Source organism: Sabethes cyaneus, chromosome 2 (assembly GCF_943734655.1).
Source record: "Sabethes cyaneus chromosome 2, idSabCyanKW18_F2, whole genome shotgun sequence".
Classification (NCBI taxonomy): Eukaryota; Metazoa; Arthropoda; class Insecta; order Diptera; family Culicidae; genus Sabethes; species Sabethes cyaneus.
Genome location: NC_071354.1, coordinates 221636741 through 221657683, shown reverse-complemented (window position 1 = coordinate 221657683; position 20943 = coordinate 221636741). Strand labels below are relative to the sequence as shown.

Below are 20943 nucleotides of genomic sequence, written 5' to 3'. Positions count from 1 at the left end.
GGTCCACCCCATCAAAAAAACTTTAAATTGCTCCATCGTATTAACCATAAGAGATAAGACTTTCATTTCTTTAGCAAAGTAATTCAAAATTTATTGTTCTTTAACTTTGCTGAACATTTCATTCAGCTTACTTAAGTTTATGTTTTGCACTCGCTTGATATAACAAATTTTCTCCAAAGGTACTATATACCTAGGACTAACGGTTTTAGCGTAATTGCTTTTGTCCACCTAGATTTGAGTTTCATCCCACTGTATGACGTCTGGTTTGTTAGACCTGTATTGTACCTCGAGGTCAACTAAGAGACTCAGGCTTTTTGCTTATTAAATATCGCTGCAAACAGGCAACATATGCAGTCATGTACTGGCTAATGTAAATCAATTTTCGTGCCGTGACGGTTGCAGCCGCGGAATGACAGAGCAGACAAGAGCGAATATGTTCAGATGGCAACAAATAGAATTGAATGGCATCTTCATGACAAACTTGCTTTTAAATAATTGTCAGTACGGACATACGTAGGCTAAATATAGTATTATTTGAATTTTGGCGAAGCCAGATCAAGGCTCTTATTAATGCCAATAACATTTTATAGTGAAGAAATTATTTTTATGCTTGAAAAGCTGGGTGCGTGACGGAGATTACTGAAATACTCCGATTTTGGCACTTTCTTCGTTTTTGGCATCACAAAATACATACCAAAACTACGATACAATTATTTAGTACTATTATTCGCCTAACGCGATTTTACGCCTAAGATTGGTCAATATGGTGTCAAAAGTTGACTTTAACATTAAAGGTTTCTTCGCAAAATCCCGCCTAACGTAGTTTTACGCCAGCTACACGGTTGTGTCTGGAACACAACCTTTCTGATTTTTTCTTAGATTATAGGATTACATTCACGTCACATTCAGTTGAGTGCATTTACTTATACAAACATGGCTGAGAAACGCAGACAACTGCACTGAGCTATTTCCAAGATTTGGAATTACGGAATAACACTGGTAATTGCCGCTGGTAACGTCGGCTGTCATTGATAGCGCAGGGTTTCGCAGGAAAGTACTATGAAACTACGTACAACTACGGACCAGATTTTTATCATCGGACAGATCTTTCAGAACTATCGGGAGTAGAACGTGCGCACGCATCACATCTTCATTAATTTCAAAGCAGCATACGATACAGTTGATCGAGATCAGTTATAGCAAAAAAGGAACGAATACGGTTTTCCGAAGAAGCTGACGCGACTGATCAAAGCTACTTTGAATCGAGGAATGTTTTTCGTGTGCTTTGTGTGGGGATACTCTCCAGTCTCTTCGAGACGCGACGAGGCTTAAGATAAGGTGACGGCTTATTCTCACGCTGTTCAACATCGCTCTGGAGGGGGTGATCTAACGAGCGGTTATCGAAACGAAAATTACGAATTTCACCAAGGGTAACCATTTCTAGGCTTTTCAGATGCCATTGATATCATAGCTAGAAACTTTCCGGTGACGGAGGCAATCTTCGCCACACTGAAAGCAGAGTTTAGGAGAGTTGAGCTAAAAATACATGCGTGGGGATGAAATGGGGAAGGCAAATGAGGAAGCGTCCAACATAACTCCAGCCATACCAAGCTCCTACCTAGCGCCTCCACGTGGCCTTACCCGGTATGGCTCTATTGAGTAGCCAAGCTAGGAGGTGCGATGCTGGGTGGTTCACGGCTGCCTGATCTCAAAACTGCGGGTTTGGGTGACGGCTGAGCCACACGATCTTGTTAGTAAGTAAGCTTAATATAAACTATTTTAATTATTTGTTTCGTTTTAGTTCATGAGAGGTGCTTCATACAAACAGTGACAAACAGTGTACAGTGAAAACTTTGGCCGAAAAAAGTTTAAATAATGCTCATGGATATCAGAAGAAAAACTAAAATTAATAATGGAAGTACGCATGGAAACTCAAATGATGCAACTCTATTCCATTCGAAGGACTGCTGCTGAGATTGTTCTATTTTTGTCCATATATCTTCATATAATGTATATTCATACAACACATATTTTATTACATTGCCATATACCATCATTATCGTAAAGGGGAAGGAGCATCAGGGTATCGAATGAATCGAAGACTGGATGAAGGATGTGGTAACCAGCCCAAGTCATATAAGGTCGGAGAGGACTTTGACGCGCCCTTCTAGCACACAAATCATCACGCAAGATAAGTTTGCACGGCGAAGTTATGTATCTAGAAACCGGAAGTCCATGCTGGAAGGAGTGTCTTATATTACCGTGGAATCATATAAGCGACATTGCTTATAGATCCATCCAACCCCTTTTGGTCCTTCACGAACAGCATTGATATGAAAGTTGCTGGGTAGATAAATTTGATTCTGCAGTAATTCTACTTGCATACAATGGGAAACCCTTGAGGTGATGGTGGCTACCCCCATACATACATATATTGGGCTAAAAATAAATGCGTCGAAGACCTAATACATGATAGAGAGAGGTTCAAAGGAAAGAAACGCGTGCCTCCAACGGACGGTAACTGGTGATGGCGACGAACTAGAAGTGGTGGATGAATTTGTGTATTTGGGGTCGCTGAAGATCCAACGGCGCATTCAAGCGGGAAATCGGACCTACTTTGCCCTTCGCAAAATGCTACGATCAAGCAAGAAATATACACCGCCGTACGAAGCTGACAATGTTCAAAACTCTGATTAGATATGTAGTTTCTTATGGACTTGAAGCCGTGACGCTTTACGCGAAGGACATACGCGTCCTTGCCATGTTCAAGCAGAAGGTACTGCGGACGATATTTGGTGGAGTACAAACTGAAAGTGGAGAGTGGCGGAGGCGTATGAATCACGAGCTACAGGCACTGCTTGGAGAGGTTACCATCGTACATCTGGCGAAAGTTGGTAATCGGAAAGTCCTACACTACGTGAGGATGTTCTCTTCAACAACCCCATCGGCTCGACGAGGTCGAAAGTTATTTACGACCTCAGAGTCAACTAGGAAATCGGCGATGAGTTGAATGGAGAAAAGTGCTTGAAACTGCTCTAGCCACTCCAGCTCTATGCTGGTGACAACGGTTCCAGCTGTCTTTAAATTTACTGCCAATAGAAGTCAGTGCTTGCTTGAGTTTTGCGTTTTAGCACTTCTCGATTAACATGGCAGCTAGTTCGGCTATTTGTCTGGATATAACCTTTCCGGTACCCGACAATAATTTCAATCGGTTTGTGTCGGTTAGGTTCGAAAACATTCCAGACTGTTGAAATTTTCGTAAAACTAATTTGCTAACTGGCTTCTCTACCACAAGGAAGCAATCTAGGTTCTCTGTTATTTTCCCTTTGTGAACTGATCATCAATTTTTCTGTCAAATAGTGGTCACAAATTTTATTCTAATGACGACGACGATGAAAATAGATAATGATAATTACTTTACGATAATAAAAATGAGTTCGTTAAAGTTCATTGGTACAGAAGGACACGCTGTCGATGAGCATTACTAACAAGCAAAAGCAAAACCTTATATATTTATGATATAAACAGGCAGGCAATTGTCCTGTATCCCACAGAGTAAAACTAAATTCAGCCTTCTAGTAACCTTACTGAGGCAAGTTTGTTAGCCTATTGATTGGTTGAAGTTCCAGTTTTTTGCCAGGTTTTGTAACACTGACTGCTAAAGATGAATAATTGTGCTATTTTTCACTCGATCGATCGATTGCTATCTTCACACACCGGCGTCCGGCGTAGGGCCAAGCTCTGTAAACAACGAATGAATAATCTTCCACGCCGATTACAGCCTCACAGGACGCCACCAATTTGTGCCTATGTACATACGTAAATTAACTGTCAATCATCGCAGCATTGCAGTACACTTAGTATACACTGTGAATGCCACAAACTCATAATAAGTAGCGGTTGGCCGAGACCCAACCGCTACTAGGAGACTTGAAGTAGGAAATATTATTTTCATATAATTGTTTCGAAGAGGAGTCACAGCAGGGGCTTGTTTCTGCAACCGATCAGCTGATCGTTGCTGTACGCTTCCGTCACTGCCAGCTTCATTGCATTGCAGGTATAGGTACTAACTTACACTGCATAATAAATCTAACGGTTGTTAGTGTAACACGAGCGCATCTCAGGCGTCGACAGGCGAGGCCAACATTGCTGGGCGGTGCACGGTTTGAAAAGGGCATGCAGTTACTGCCAGGTGATGGTCGGACACCCGGTCGTTCAGTCAGCCGAAGAAATCCACTCTGCCGGTCGTCCGTGGTGGCCGGCTGTGAAATTAAAATCTGGCTCGTTTCGGTTCGGTTTCAAGATCGCTGGAAGAAGATTATTCGTCAGACTTCAGCTTCCGTAGCCCACAGTAGAAGAAGAAAAAACAGATCGAGACCAAATTCGATGGTATTTTTAAGATGCCGTCGAGATGAGACTGCTAATGAACGAAACCCCCGCTAGGTCAGCTGACCTTTGCTGCCAATTGATAGTTTTGCCCGCAGCCATTTTACACCGCAAACAAGCGCGATTGATTTACGCTGAAAGGCATGTCATCGAGATTATTCTAATCGGATTCAAATTAAGCGCCAATAGCTGGTGAATCCGGGAAAAAGAGCTCCGACTGTTCGATATTTTATAATGTTTTTTCCCGAGGCACATTTGTCAGCTTACATAAGCTATAAATCTGTCTCGATTGTTTGGAATTGTTTTTATGGATTTCTAAAGGACATGTTATCCTAATGTGTTTAGCATTGAAGAATGTAGTAAACTGGTTTGAATGTCAAAAGTGATTACTAATGGAAGCGCGCTTTCCTCTGCTGTACTGAACCAACCGCCCAACCGGTCATTAGACGAAATTTCAAACTGTAATTAAACTTTCAACAGCATTAATTTTGCACCTAATCAATCATAGTAGATTTTAATTTACTTAGCTACTACTTACTCTACGCGGCGGCTAACTTGCTAACAGGTGCCGTACAGAGGTCGGTTGTGAAATCGGAACTTTTTACGCAACTCAATCCGCACTATCTCTTCGTGGACCGGTCAGATATTTACCAACTAACAGGTACAACTTTACCGACAGCAAACCGCTTGTTCTACCGCAATGCACTTCCCAGAGTCGGCCCCGGCAGTAGCAGCAGCAGCAGCGGTTGCGGTCTGGGGCATAATTCATCAACGCACTTGACAAGATTGCGTATTTTTTCGCAACAATCCTGCTAGCAGCAGCTACCACTATCTGCTCGTACGCTTGACTTTTCACAGCCACATCGTAGACAACCGTCGTCGTCGTGGTGAGAAATTCTCATCGCTACGCTCCGCTCGGTGTCGCCCTCCGCCGATAGAGGTCTAATAGGCCATCAACGACGGCAGGTTTGGTTTCGCAAGTCCATTAATCTCAATCTTGCACTTGGATGGGTGACACGGGTGACGACGACGACGACGACGACGACGGATGGATGGATGGTGATGCAGTCGCGCATCTCTTGCTTCTATGTTGGTGGCGGCGGTGGTGGTGATTGCACACCCAAGATGATGTGGTTTAAAGGACAACTGCTTCACCGGTTTCGAAGTCGTCGTTGTACTGGTAACGAGTGCTGCTAATTATCGGCGGTAATAAATTTGGAGGATTCGATCGTTTCATGTGGCCTATGAGTTCTCTCCCCCATGGGCATGGATGGATTCCGATGGCTTTCATAGCGATTCGAGATTGCGTTGGTTATCATTAGTGGCCTTTCAAGCTGGTTTTATCGATCTTGTTAGGTTTCTTTGGGAGACAATTTTTTTCATTACCTAATTTGTAGTAAATAATTTAATAGCCATGCCAGCGTGTGGTACTTAGCAGCTACATTAATCCCGAGCAATTTTATTGCTCGTTTTATGATCTCATCAGAGTCTTAATAAGTGTGTAATAGCACCCAAATTGTTACTTGGAATCTAATAAGTTTGTAACAGAAAAATTTTTGAAAGTAAATGAACATGAATAAACCGCGCATTTTCTTCTTTGCATAATCATCAAACGTTGGGAAATCGCCATTTGATTCAGAAAATTGCCAATCAGTTGGATCAGTTCACTATGTAATGATGCGTATTGAGAGGATAATTTATATGTCAGCAATAATTGACTATGCCAAATGTCAAAGACATCGAAGTGAAAGTTTAGCTTAAGTAGGCTAGACATATCTAACTAATATTATCGAATAAGATTATATATTATAGAATCATCATTTCAGAATTTTTGTTATTCTTTTTATAGTATTCCAACGTTGGGCTTTCCAATAATGACTTTTATAGTCAGCCAATTTCTCTCTTCTCACTGTGTTTCTATATTACTGATTATCTGATACTGATACTGATTCCATTCATAACAAAATATTTTTGAACCGTAGCGGTTTTCACCAGTATCAGTTCTTCTCTGCCAATATAATTGTTTTTGATTAATTCTTCGTAACTTTCGTCTTTTCTTGCACTATATTTGCTTTCTATCCAGGCAGAGTTTAGTTTTCTCCCCAATTTGCTCTCTCTCACTCACTCATACTCGTATTCACTTTCTCCGATAAGGCCACTACAAATATCTTTTAAAGTGTTTGTCCTTCAGATGCTGGGCAACAAAAGGGGGGGGGGGGCAAAAAAAACAAAGAGATTTTTTTAATCACGCGAAAAAAAATCAAGGTTTTTAAGGAGTTTTTACGTGAAGTTTAATCGTGAAACCCGAATCTATTCTTGCTTTTCATACATAAGTTAATATTTTCCATGCAAAAATAGAAAATAGACTCTTCTAAAATAGAGTCAAAATGGAAAAAAAATTTTTTTGACGGTTTTCGGAAATTATATTAGTTGACCAAACTCGTGACTTTAGTCATGACCTTGAAATGCGGTCAGGCATATATTAATATTTTTTTGAAACGGTGATTCTACAATTGATGAAGGGACGGTAAGGGAAAGTAATGAAGAAGGATTTTTTCGGGAATGAAGGGGAAGGGTGGAAAGGAAGGGGGGGGGGGGGGGTAATAGGTAGCTATGCTTAACAAGTTGTCGTTGTGACTCCTATCTTTTGTACAATGCTGGAAGGTGCATGGGTCGAACCAAGCTGTAATCAGAGATTATAACCGGATTTGAACCCACAACACCTGCCAGGGCGTGTCGCTCACTGGTACCCGTGTACCTTTGAACCACGCCTCGTCCAGCACGTCCAGCGCCTCTGTGGTGAAAGTACAATTCGATTTTAACTCTATTTTAGAAGGTTTTTTTTATGGAAAACATTAAGGTCATTAAAAAAGTTTTTATCCCTTCGGTGTTGGGTCACTGAAGGGGGGGGGGGGGTCGAAAAAATACAAAGGGAATTTTTTAATCGAGCAAAAAAATATGGATTTTAAGCATTTTTACATAAAGTTTAAGCGTGAAAGCCAAATCTATTCTTGGTTTTAATAAATACGTTGTTATTTTTCATGCAAAAATCTACGAATAAAAAGACAAAAACGAAAGAAAATTTATTTGGCCGAGTTTCGGAAATTCCACTGTTTGAACTTCCATTTCTATTTCGTGCTAGAAGCGTTAACTCAACTCGTACATGCATTTTTCGAGTTTTTCAGGCTGTTGAGCCCACAGACAATTTATTTTATAAAAAGAAATTAACTCATATCTTACAAATTATTTTTTTGCCCCCGATTTTTCAAGCCAATTTCCAAGGGGGAGGGAGTGACAAAAACTTTGAAAAGATTTGAAATGGCCTAACTTATGTATGAAAAGCAAGAATAGATTCGGGTTTCACGATTAAACTTCAAGTATAAATTCCTTTTTTCACCCCCCCCCCCCCCCTACAGTTACCCAGCATCCGAAGGACAAAAACTTTACAAAATATTTGTAATGGCCTTATTTGTACTTTCACTTTTGTTTCGTGCTAGAAGCGTTAACACTCCGAAAACTCTTTTTTCAAGTTTTTAGGCTATAAAACCCACAAATAATTGAGTTTACACAAAAAAATTTACTCATGCTTAACAATTTTTTAACCCCCGATTTTTAGAGCCAATTTTGAAGGGCGGGGGGACAAACCGTATAAAAATAATTTGCAAGGGCCTAATTACATTCTAAATTTGTGCCATTGCCACTGTCAGCCTCTGCCTCTGTCGTCTCTGCCCGCATTTTTCTTGTCTTTTCCACGTCTGTTTTCCCACGTTTCTCTCTGCTCGCTCTATTCTAGTCCTTTTTCTCTGTCTGCCTATCAGTTTTCCGTTTACCATTTTCCATTTTCCATTTACCATTTTCCATTTTCCATTTTCCATTTTCCATTTTCCATTTTCCATTTTCCATTTTCCATTTTCCATTTTCCATTTTCCATTTTCCATTTTCCATTTTCCATTTTCCATTTTCCATTTTCCATTTTCCATTTTCCATTTTCCATTTTCCATTTTCCATTTTCCATTTTCCATTTTCCATTTTCCATTTTCCATTTTCCATTTTCCATTTTCCATTTTCCATTTTTTGTTTTCCGTTTTCCATTTTCTGTTTTTTGTTTTCCATTTTTCCTTCTCTATTTTCTGATTTACTGTGTTTCTGTTCTTATGGTTTTCTGCTTTTCTTGTTTTTCAGCTTTTCTGGTTTTTCAGCTGTTCTGGTTTGCCGTTTTTCGCTTTTGCTTTTCTACTTTTCTGGTTTTTCTGTTTACGTGCTTTTCTGCTTTATTGATTTTCAGGTTTTCTGGAGTTTTGATTTTCTGCCTTTCTAGTTTTTCTACTTTTCTGCCTTTGTGTTTTATGCTTTTTTGCATTTCTGCAATTCTATTTAACTGTTTTTCTGCTTTTGTGGTTTTCTGGGGTTCTACTTGCCTGCTTTTCTACTTTTCTGCTTTTCTTCTGTTTTGCTTTTCTGTCTTTCTAGTTTTCCTGTTTTTTCTACTTTTCTGCCTTTCTGTGTTTTTTTTTTGCTTTTCTGCTTTTCTGAATTTAATTCAAATGCTTTTCGGGTTTCTGGTTTTCTGGGGTTCTGTTTTTCTGCTTTTCTACTTTCTGCTTTTTCCTTTTTTTCTGTTTTACTGTTATTGACTTTTTCGCGGTCAAACGTAAACTCCATTTTGATTAAAGCAGAGGAGCGTTTGACTCCAATCCACAATTTCTCGATTAGTACTCAAGTGCTTTACGCATTTAAACTAGTTTAAAAGTTGGCGTCCCACTGCCACAAACTAACCCAATATATTTTTAGCCGCAGATCGAAACTTTCCCAGCATTCAGTCTAACATTTTTGGCACCAAACGCTCCTCTGCTTTAATCAAAATACCTTTTTTCTGGTTTTTCTAGTTTTCTGGGGTACTGCTTTTCTGCGTTTCTAGTTCTCCTGCTTTTCTACTTTTCTGCCTTCCTGTTTTCTTGCTTTTCTTCAATTCTATTCCTCTGCTTTTCTGTTTTCCTGCTTTTCTACTCTTCTGCCCTTCTGTTTTTTTTTGCTTTTCTGCTTTCTGCAATACTATTTATCTGCTTCACTGCAATTCTATTTCTCTGCATTATTGCCTATTTTTCTGCCTTTCTATTTTTCTGTTTCTCTGTTTTTTTTGCTTTTCTGCTTCTCTGGTTTTCTGGTTTTCTTGGGTTTTGCTTTTCTACTTTTCTGCCTCTCTGTTAGTGTTTTGTGCCTTTCTGCAATTCTATTTATTTGATTTTCAGCTTTTCTGTTTTTCCGATTTTCTGGTTTTCTGATCTTTTTTCTGGTTTGCTGCTTTTTGCTTTTCTGTTTGTTTTTTGCTTCTTTGCTCGTCTGCTTTTTTGTAATTCAATTTACCCGTTTTTCTGTGGTTCTGCTTTTCTACTTTTCTGCTTTTCTATTTTTCTGTTTTTCTACTTTCTGCTTTTTGCTTTTTCTTTGGTTTCTAATTGTCTGGGGTTCTGCTTTTTTGCCTATCTAGTCTTCCCGCTTTTCTACCTTTATGTTTTCTTGTTTTTCTGCTTTTCTTCAATTCTATTCATTTGCTTTTTTGTTTTTCTGTTTTTCTACTTTTCTGCCCTTCTGTTTTTTTTGCTTTTCTGCTTGCTGCAATACTATTTATCTGCTTCGCTGCAATTCTATTTCTCTGCTATATTGCCTATTTTTCTGTCTTTCTGTTTCTCTGCTTGTCTGTTAATTTGTTTTTCAACTTTTCTGCTTTGCTGCTGTTTTTTCTTTCTGTTTTCTGTTTTCTGTTTCTGTTTCTGCTGCTGTCTCTGTTATTGTTACCATTTCGTTTTTGCTTCTTTTTCTGTTACTCAGCTAAAGCTTAATCGAAAAGTGTTCCTTTTTCAGTTATTTTCTCAAGTGCTTTTTTTTAAATTGTAACTAAATTGTTTCTCAGAAAAAGCTTTTACAAATATACAAAACACACAGAAACCGAAACATTCCAGCCCGTCAGTCAGCCAGGCCCAACGGCGGCCGCTCAATCGTCGTGCCATCGATCGATCATCGGTGGCATTTGCTGTTATGACGCCATTCAGGCAAATAGCCGGTTGACGACTATCAGACACGACATACAGCAGCGGCCTGCCGGTGGCACCCGGCGATGATTTATGAGATTTCAACGGACTTTCTTTCCGGAATTCCGGTATTCCAGCAGCGTCGCATCGGTCAATCGACCGATCCGATGCGTTGTTTATTTCCACCCATCATCATCAACATCATCGTCATCGGTAGGTACGTAACCGACTTTCTTCCCATCGACGTGAATCGTTTTGCATTTGTCATTGCCTGAGCAGCGGCGCGGCGGTACTGTGGCGAAGCATCAAATCCGCTCCATCAATTGACGAGGAGGGTGACTTTCGTAACCATTCGAACGCTCGTTAACTTAAAAAGTGAGGTCGCGCTCCATCCATCAGATTGTCTAAATGCCACCAACCCAATCCGCGCCAGACTCCCGCAACCGCCGCCGCCATCGTAATCGTCCTCGCCGATAACCTTCGCTAGATTATGCAAATCGAATGCCAAACGAACTGTCGAACACTGTGTGTTGGGGTTCCGAAAACAAAAGACTCCACCTTAAAGGCAGCGACGAACCCCGGTGTTTCGTTCTTGCTTTCAGCTATTGGCAACCTACCGTGCTTCAGCTACGGCACCGGCGGCAAGATTCTAGCGCAAAAGTCAGCAAAAATCGGACGAGCGAGCGGGGAAATGTCATCCCCGTTCGGAACGATATTCTAACTTGATCCGATGTCGGGCCAGTCCCGTCCCGAACATCGCATCGAGACGCAGGCGAAGGTGAGAATGCTGGCTGGGGAGAATGCTCATAAGTCACAATCATCACCAACGCCCGCCCGCCCGTCCGCCACCGTCGTCACAGTCCTGCTGCTACTAAATGTCAGTGGGGCAAACGGTTGAAGTCGAGTGTGACGGCGCAGACTGCGTTTGTACAGCTTGCTAGAGAGTTAGAATAATTGTGAGAGAACAGGTTTGCGGATGTCAGCTATTGGGTAAGTTTCAAATGGAGTTGACTTAGTTTGCTGCAGCGTTTTAGTTTGACTAAAGTTGTGCTATTCATTGAGATCATAAAAATTTTACTCTGTCGTAAAATGCCGAAATTAAGTGTAATTGCTGCTATTACATTTAAACTGAAAAGTAATCATTTTCTGCTCCAACACACAGTAGCCATTAGTACTGTGAGGACATCCCACGGTGCATCATCGTTATCGATACCATACAATGATCAGCACCGCTTTATCCTGGTATTTACACTGGAGCCTGGTCCACGGTGTTTTTTTTTCTATAGACACATCAGCAAAACGACGATCGCGCGATGATTTAAATATCATCTCCATAAAGAAGCGAAGCGAACGAAACGGCAAAGAAGAAAAACCGCGCAATTACCGCATAATTGAAAGCGAAATCACCAGAGCAGCTGGATAACGGAGCACGGGCGAAGAAGGAAGAGGTCGAAGCCGAACGACGAGGTAGGTTGCGTTTGTATGAAAGTGAAACTGGTGCTGCCACCATCTCTGCTGCGCACCTCAACCGCTGCGCGCGCTGCAGCACACGGACGCTCGCTGGATCACAGTGCTTTCAGGGACACCGCATTTTGTGCCCGGTAGGCACAACATTGTTGTTCTGTGATGAAGCCGATGATGCTGCACGACATGGCGGCCTACCACCGACCGTACCCGGTTCGTACGTACGGTAAATGTCAATAGCATCACTCAAGTGAATCTTTAATTTGTTACGCTCCTCCGGCATGTGGCACGGCGGCGCACGATTGGTAACGGCAATCGGAAATCTAGTCGAATCTTGGAGCTTCCGCTGCTGTGAAGAAGAACACCACGTTGCAATCTTGATGCCGAACAAGATGTTCAGCTGTTAAATTGAAAATCTTGCTCAGCTGTGCTAAGCTTCTCAGTAAGAGTGAACATTTACATAAAATTTATCTTCTTTATTGAGATCAATATGCTGGAGTTACTTTTTACGTAGCTTTTCTATGTGCTTTTCTAAGCGACTGTAAGTATTGAGATGTAAAATCTATAAACAAACATAAGGGGCTTCAATGGGAAATCATTTCCCAGCATTTCTATGAAAAACATTTATGGCAAACATGTAAAATAAATTGAATGAAAGAAATCTTCTAAAAAACTGTTATGTTTGTTAATGGTGATATGCGGACGATATTTATGATAACTTTATTGGACAACAATTTGGCCTTAGTATGGCGTCCGAAGTAGAGCATAACAACAGACTCTCCCACTAGGCAATAAAATGAAAAAAGTCTTTTCGCGGAGCATTTTGGTAATTTACGAACATTGAAGTGGCAGTCGATTAGAATTGTATTGTCGAACTCATGGAAGCGAATGCACTCGGGCCAGTGCGTCGGTTGGAGTGGAGATTTCTGTATCGTGAACGGAATGTGAATTTTGAATGAGACAAAGTTTAGTCTCGAAACACCCGGATTTTTCAGCTCCAATTCTACTATTATTATCGACTTACTCGTCTAAAGGCAGCTGCTCATGACGCTCTATGAATTAATGAAATACGAGCATATATAGCGTCATTTTTTTGGAAAAGGTCCTTTAGGAGCAAGGAAGCAGACAGAAAACAATACGTTCAGACAAGACAGAACAAGTTGAGACAGCATCAAAACGACGTGCTTGATTTTATAATCGTTGTCATTACGAACGCATTACGTACACTAAAGCGAACACGAACGGATAAAGTTTTTGAAAACATCACTATTTCTACTGGCTTTTTCGCTTATTTTGAAAGTAATTTTGTAATGATCCGATCACGGGAAGTGGATGAAAAACGATCATAACTCGTTATAATAAGCAGCGTTTTATTACGATGATCCGCCATCCGCCACTGTTATATTTTATATGTATGATCGTTTTTCATTCATTTTACATGGTCCGATCATTACAAAATTAGTATCAAAATATGCGGAAAAATCGGCAAAATCGGCAAAATCTAAATATGAAATCAAAAATAGTGATTAAATGTTTAGTCGTTTATATTACCTTGACGAAAAATTGTTTGAATTTTGATGGCATTTTCTGAACTTGAAATTTTAATGAATGCAAGCAAAATATAGAGAATTTTAAACTTTTAGAGTCATGTTCTCCATGATTTCCAAACTTGAGAAACTGGACATCTCTGTTAGCGCTTTTTTAAATTTTCAATTCATTTTCGAGTTCTGATTTGGAAAGAAAATTAATAGACTAATCTCATGTTTTTAGTCTTGACCTTGAAATGCGGTCATACACATATATTAATATTTTTTGAAACGGTGGTTCTACAATTGATCGAGGGGCGGTAGGGGAAAGAAATGAAAATTTTTTGGTGAAGGAGGGGGGGAAAGAGCGGAAAGATGAGGATGGCGGGGGGGGGGGGGCGGTTATGGATTCGACCCATGCACCTTCCGGCATTGGACAAAAGGTAGGAGTCAAAACGACTACTTGTTATGCGTAGCTACCAATACCCCCCCCCCCCCTCACCTTTCCACTCTTTTCCCTCCTTCACCCAAAAATTTTTTATTTCTTTCCCCTACCGTCCATTCAACAATTGTAGAACCACCTTTTCAAAAAATATTAAGAAAATTAACACAAATGATTTTCAGATTAAAATTTGTGAATAGAAAAACGTTTTTATTTGCAGGTAAAATAATGCAAAAATTATAATTTTTATTTATTTATCATACCACCAAAAGAACGGGTAGCGTCTTCCTGCACAGCCCGCTCACGAGGCATTCCAACGCCAACAGCTCGTAAGCGAAGCGGTGCACTGGGATGTATGGATATAGATTTTGCTTTACTTCTTCACTTTACGCCCTCGCTCACACATACGGGTAAGAGTGACGGCACTTATAAGCGATACGGCATCAATTGCTGGGTTGCAATGATGATTGATACATTCTCGCAACAGTGCTAGATTTTCGTTATAGTGCGTGGGAAAATAAAAAAAGAATCCTAATGAGAATGCCCAAGAAAGCGTGTTCATTAGAATGATAAAATATGTATGAAAATCAGACCACGCGAGTGCGGGTTTCGCTACAAGATACTGTGGTTCAAAGGGCAAAAAGTGGAACTTTTTTCCTGTCGTCTTTTTTTTATGTTAGCAGATAGAGACATAGTTTCTTCGGTAAAGTAGTAGAAAATGTACAAACTAGTTATTACGGAAGAAATAGAATTTGTACCTCCATTGGGTGCAGAGTTATAGTGCATTTTCTTTGGAAGTTCCTTAAAAAATAGTTTTCCATACTTAACTTTTGTTAGTTGCATTTTATAAAACTAAATTGTTCTAGGCAATAAGACCATTACAAATATTTTATAAAGTTTTTGTCCTTCCGGTGTTGGGTGTTGTATTTTAAACATTTTTATGTGAAGTTTAAACGTGAAAACCGAATCTATTCTTGCTTTTAATATATACGTTATTATTTTCCATGCGAAAACCTACGAAAACAAATACAAAATCTAAAGAATTTTTTTTTGCCGATTTTCGGAAATTCTATTGCTTGAATTTCCACTTCGGTTTCGGGCTAGAAGCGTTAACACTCCATATCCATACACTCATTTTTCAAGTTCTTTAGACTGTATAGCAAACAGACAATTGACTTTATAAAAAAAATTCGACTTATATCCCACAATTTATTTTTTGCCCCTCGATTTTTCAAGTCAATTTCAAAGGGGGGGGGGGAGAATAGGTGGGAGAGGGGCTTGCAATGGTCTAATCGAAGCTCTCAAACTGCATGTTTTTGCAGGAGACTGCAAATCTTTAGGGTCTTTCCTCACAAAGTTATTGCATATTCAAGCTTTATTTTTCCACAATTTCACAAATCCGCCCCAATTGGTATCAAGTAGAGACATTAAATCAGTGCTTTAACTTGAAGCTGAAGTCAAGTATTAGAAATTTGGGAATATAGGAAGTATCTGATGCGAAGAATGATGTAAACCAAAAATATATCGCGGCCATGGCAGGTGGGGTGCGCACCCATGCCCAACGTTCTTTCGTTTGGTACTGGAATGTTTTACTAACTAAACTACCGTCGCCTGTTATATTAGGCAGTCAAATGCTTAATTTGGTTTTATTTTCCCAATTCTATCACTCCTCTTATGCGACGATATTATTTTTATATGATTGTTCTTCGTTTATTTACTACTTTGTTTGTTACTCGGGCAGTGTGATAGAAGCAAAGCAATGCGTTGCCGTCGTTCGCCTGGCAAGTCTCGGATTAAAATATTTCGTTTCACCAATTTTTCATTTTTGTTTTGCAATTCGATTGTTATTTACAATTTGCAAATTCACTTGAACAATAACATCAAGGAACGGAAGTTTTTTTTCATTCAATTTACTTTCTAGGTTTATCATAAAGATCTCTAATGGAGACGGGGAGAGAGGGTTCCCCATGGGTGCTCCTTTCGTTTGTTTATAAAGTTTACTCCAAGATCTTTATCCAATCTTCTTCCAACTATATAAAAGTGAGCGTGAGTGAATATATATGTAGGTTCCACTATAACTCCTAAATGTCTTGATTCGTCAAACTTCGCCCACATAACTCTTCACTTTCTCATGTGAAGCAGTGCACAATGGGGATTTTTGCAAAAAAGTCCTTTATCTGAATACCTCCAAATGCCGCTTGGCTATATTTATTATTTTGGTTTTAAAAGAAAGATATGTTTACGGGGATTCGAATGGTGTGGTTTTTGTTTACGGAACGCGTCTGTTCCTAGCAGTTTTGACCAAATAAAGGGGTCTTACCATACTTTTCCAGGAGTACCGAGATGTATTGATCAATATCTCTGGAATCCGCTGAGATAAAAGCGATCTTTTTTCGCTACAAGAAAGCTAACTTTATATAGACTCCGATAGTAGGGTTATTGATCACGGCAAAATGAATCATTTAATCCTAATGTTCTCTGTTAACGTCTCAAAATTATGGTATATATATTTAACCGAAACTACAAGAAACAAACTGGTGACGTGAGCAAACACTAAACTGTTCTAATTCATCTAAAAATAACTTTCTTTTGGTGAAAATAGATTTAATTTATCTTAGCGGAATCCGGAGACATTTACTTTTATTGATTATCATTGATAAAACTAGAGTAAAATGTCATTTATTTGATCAAAGCATCAAAAACAACCATGTGTCGTAAAAGAATACCATGTCATCGGATTCCTCTTGAAGACAAATTATTTATGGCGAAAAAAGATCAATTTTGTCCCAGCGGAATCCGGAGATATGGACTTTTACATTTCTTCATCTCAAGAAATGTAGGGTAAATTGCCCTTCATTTGACAGAAACTGCTAGACACAAATGCGTGCTGTAAACAAGCATCACTTTATTGGAACACTTATAAAAATATCTTTCTTTAGGCATCAAAAGATTGATTCTAGCTCAGCGGCATTTTGAGACATAGAGATAAAGGACTTTTTTTCGAAAAAAAAATTCCACTGTGCAGTGGACTGCTCTCTAGCAAAGGGCTCGGGGCAAAGGGAAGGTCCAAACAAATAAAAAGGGTTGCATTTTTCTTGCATTCGGTTTGGACCGATAACAGTTGTAGAAGTGTCTAAGAAACTAGAGAGAAGGAAAACTTTATTATATATATTTATTATAGGGATTATCGGAGAGCAAACAAATGTAGTTAGCTGGCCAAGGAACAAAACCAGGCGTGCTGACAACGGAAGATGGGGAAAATGGGGAAAAAGCGTTTTGATTCTTGCATTATGGAAATTTTCGTTACGATAACAGTGGCTGGGAGACGAATGAGCCCCGAATAACATCACCCTACTAATACAGTTGTTTTAAACCAGTTGCTTCAACCGATATATGAATAATTTCGGTCGTAAATAAGTTACTGCAACCAGAAGTGCGCAAAATGTGCTGCTTGGGCAGGTATTCAGCCAGTGTGAATATTTTTTTTTTTATTCTTTATTTCAAAGGTTTTCAGCCTACGGCTAGTTCACCTTTTTGAATTAATTTTTTTCTACCCAACAAATAATTATGGACTAGTTTTAGCCCGTGTGCATTATCTTGCGTCTAATTGAGTTGATTCGGAGGTACCCATCTTAATTTTCTACAAAAAAAACCCTTTTTCGATGTGATAATCTAAGTTCACTATAACAGAGAGAACCGAGGTGTATAACCAAAACTAACGTTATGTAACTCTAGGAGATGCAACTACGCTACTAATTGTTTTGTCTTGGATGCAATCTGGCATAATTTGTTTGAGTCTTCGTTTACATTTAAATACTAATTCGCCACTGTCAACTGTGGCGCTAGGATTTTAATCAGGATACATCGTTGTATCACGAATGTAGTAGTAACAAAATAAAGTCAATGACGCCCTGTCAAAGCCATCAACTACCTTAATCATATAAAACTAAACTCATTCAAAGCCTTCAATTGGTTAGTATTAATAACTGAGAGCCTTCTGAATCGAGAGTTAATCTCACGCAAAAAAAAACAAGCATAACTTCGCCTCCAGCATTATTTTTCTTTTACAACATGTTGAATGTTGGTAAGCTCTCATGATACATTTAGGTAGGTACCGGACAACTCGGGGTGATTCTCGTCATGCATGAACAACACATCAAGCCTTAAGTAAGCGAGAAGCATAGCTAAACTATCAGTTAAGTAGGCACCTTCTAAAGACATTCAATACGATTGTGGAGCACAACTGTCAATCCCATGCCATACCAACTGTGTGCGCAACGTTTACATTTAGTTCAATTCAGCTCGGCGTCCAAACTTGACTGACGTTGATCAATTATGTCACAACGATTGCCATTTGCTGTCTTTCTGCGCGTATTTATCTTACGCAATATATTCGCATTCCTAGCGTGCGGAAATCAAATCCGCACTTGGAAGAGATAGAAGCAAACAACCCGCATATCATATCCCACATTAGTTTTGCACCTGTCACATCCGAGCCAGCCGGTCGGAGCCCGACGGTCGGTTTTTCTTTCATTTATCGCGACTATTGGACGGAACGACCGACGCAGCTGGGAAAATGCAGACCCACGCCTTCACCATCCGAACAACCTACCTTATAGAGTTTTTCCTTCTGGTACCAGACGTCTTCCTCTTCCTCCTGGGCGATGAACGTCGAGTCCAGATTCAGATCGTCCCGCGAACGGGACAAAATTTTACGCCGTGACACCATCTCACGCGGTAGGGTAGCCTCGAGGGAGCCCAAGCTGAAAGCAAAAAAGAAAACAGAACAAAGAATAGATCCTGATTAGTGCTTTGTGCTTCGAGGAGATAAAAATGTAAATAAATCGAAAATTAAAAAGCAAATCCTCCTTCGGAGGAGAATTAATGCTGGGAAATCAAATACCTAATCGGATCAAAGACCCCTTTCGACGGATTCTATTAGAACTGGCCTTGAGTTTCGCAAAACAGATCGACACACCCGTTTCTGTTTTAAGCCACCGTCGAAAAGCAATCCAATTGCTAATGACTCATGATGGCGACTATCTGTGTGACCGACCGACCACATGGTAGGACCACGTGGGAACCGTCTCGGCTTCCATATAAGTCATCGGACCACCCCAATGCCAACTGGCGCAATACACGCCGTCTCGACGCAGCCAGCCAGCCATTGTTGTACGGTTAAATGCTCCAATTGAATTCGCGCCGTCGGTCGGACGTCGTCGTCGCCGTCGCCGTCTGTTCGGAGCTGTACGCTATAAAAATATTAATCTCTTGCTTTAAATTCATTCAGCAGCGCGTTTCGCAAAACCTTAGACCTTTCGGTCGACGTCGACGTGGTGTGACCATAGTGCACACACACGGCTGGTCCGGGGAATGAAGTCGATGTGGAGCAATAGTTGAAATGCCGAATGGAAGTTCGTCGCCGCCGTCGCTGCCACTGGACTAGACTAATGGTTAGTAAATCCACTGGTGGCTACACTCCAGCCATGTTTGTTGTGATGTAACCAAACCGACTCGGAGTTAAGTTTTGCGACGGCTTGCCCTGCCCCGGGAGTGCGGTTGAACTGCCCACGCACCAAATTTGGCTGGCAATTTGCGCGGTTGATTTGACTGGTTGACAGCTGGGGCTGGGCTATGTTCGGCGATGGGAGATGTTTCCGGATTCGGCAATTCCATAAACACGGTGGTTGTACACAGCTCAGATTTCCGGGAAGTGAATTTTGTGAAGAGGTTGGTTACATGAAACCATTGCTTACTCATATGATTCAATCAAACGGATGGGTTCGTTTCCTATCGAGAGAATCCAGCGTTGTGGGTAAAAGTACCATTGAAGGCTTCTAAGAATTGAATTACGCATCAACTATAAGATTATTTTCAAGAAAGTCAAACCTACGTAAAATATGAGACAGTTGGTTGCTTAATTTCTGCTTTCTAGACTGGTCGCCATGTTGATATCACTTTAAAAGAATAATGTGAGCGAATCCATCAAAACTTCAGCTGATTGTTTAAAAATTTAGGGTTTTGTTAATGAGATAATGTATTGTAGATGATAAAAATTATAGAAGAAATTTTTTCCTAACCACCCCTACCAGCCCCTTATCGTTCCGCACACGAGTTCCATGACCTTGCCGTCCAGCTAACAGTATAGTTACCCACCAGTAAGCCCAGTAGGCAAACTGCGGAACCCACACCCGGCCGGCCCGTTCATCGTATTGAACAGCTCCCTATCGGGAGGTTGTGATCTTTCCCGCTAGAGCTCACGGCTCCGCACACGGGTTGGTTGGACACAAAACTCGGAAAGAACATTCTAAGCATATGTTCCCGGTAGCTAGCCTATTGCTGTGCTGGCCATGTTCCGAAGGTATGCAAACAAATTTTACACAAGTTTACTGTGAACTCGTTATTTTAGCATGTCCTGCGCCTCTCCCAGCCCACGCCACATTTGGATTAGAGCTTCTTCTATTCGGAAGGTTGGATTCCTACCTAGAGGCCGCGCCACCACCGCACCGCACCGGTTTGACATTTTGTTGCAATTGTTTACTCCGGTCGGTACTGTCGTCGTCTTCGTCGTCGTTGCCATACTTGCCATGGTTGTTGTGCATGGTCATAAATAAGCGAGAACGAAACAATTAGAGCGATGATCACGAGAATGCGGTGGAATGGCATCGTCGTCACATTCATTGCCCGATGTGGAGGCTAAACCAAAGCCGCGCCGCGCCGGGCGAACAGCTATTTTTGGTTGGAGATTGTTTCGCTAGGATTCGTGGGATGAAGAGCTGTTGCAAACGGCGCGGCGCAATAAAGTTGTTCTTGCACTAGAGCAGTGCAGCGCAGCGCGGTTGGATGCAGCACAGCAATTAGCCCGCATGAATAAAAATGTTATATTTTGCGGAAATGTCTGCGGACACTATACTATTTGCGTTGTTAAATTGATTGGGTTAGATCGTACTTCGAAAATTAAGGGGACAGAACAGCATGTTGACTTTCAATAAAAATCATTTTATTGTGGTAGAACATCGTAGATATTCGATTCAATGTAAGTTAAAAAATTAAAAAATATTTTTTCTTCTCTTTCGAGAACAGCCACAAAATGTCA

At 40.5% G+C, this 20943-nt stretch overlaps 1 protein-coding gene across 1 annotated transcript in view; it reads right to left on the bottom strand.

The window, feature by feature from the left end:
* LOC128736686 (uncharacterized) overlaps positions 1–20449 on the bottom strand; it is a 224327-nt gene extending 203878 nt beyond the window's left edge. Inside the window, exons 1-2 of the mRNA XM_053831174.1 lie at positions 20331–20449; positions 18460–18610 (exon numbers count right to left, since the gene is read on the bottom strand). Of these exons, the coding sequence (XP_053687149.1) occupies positions 18460–18610; positions 20331–20449 (270 nt within the window). The remainder of the gene's footprint in view (positions 1–18459; positions 18611–20330) is intronic.
* Positions 20450–20943: the final 494 nt, after the last annotated feature.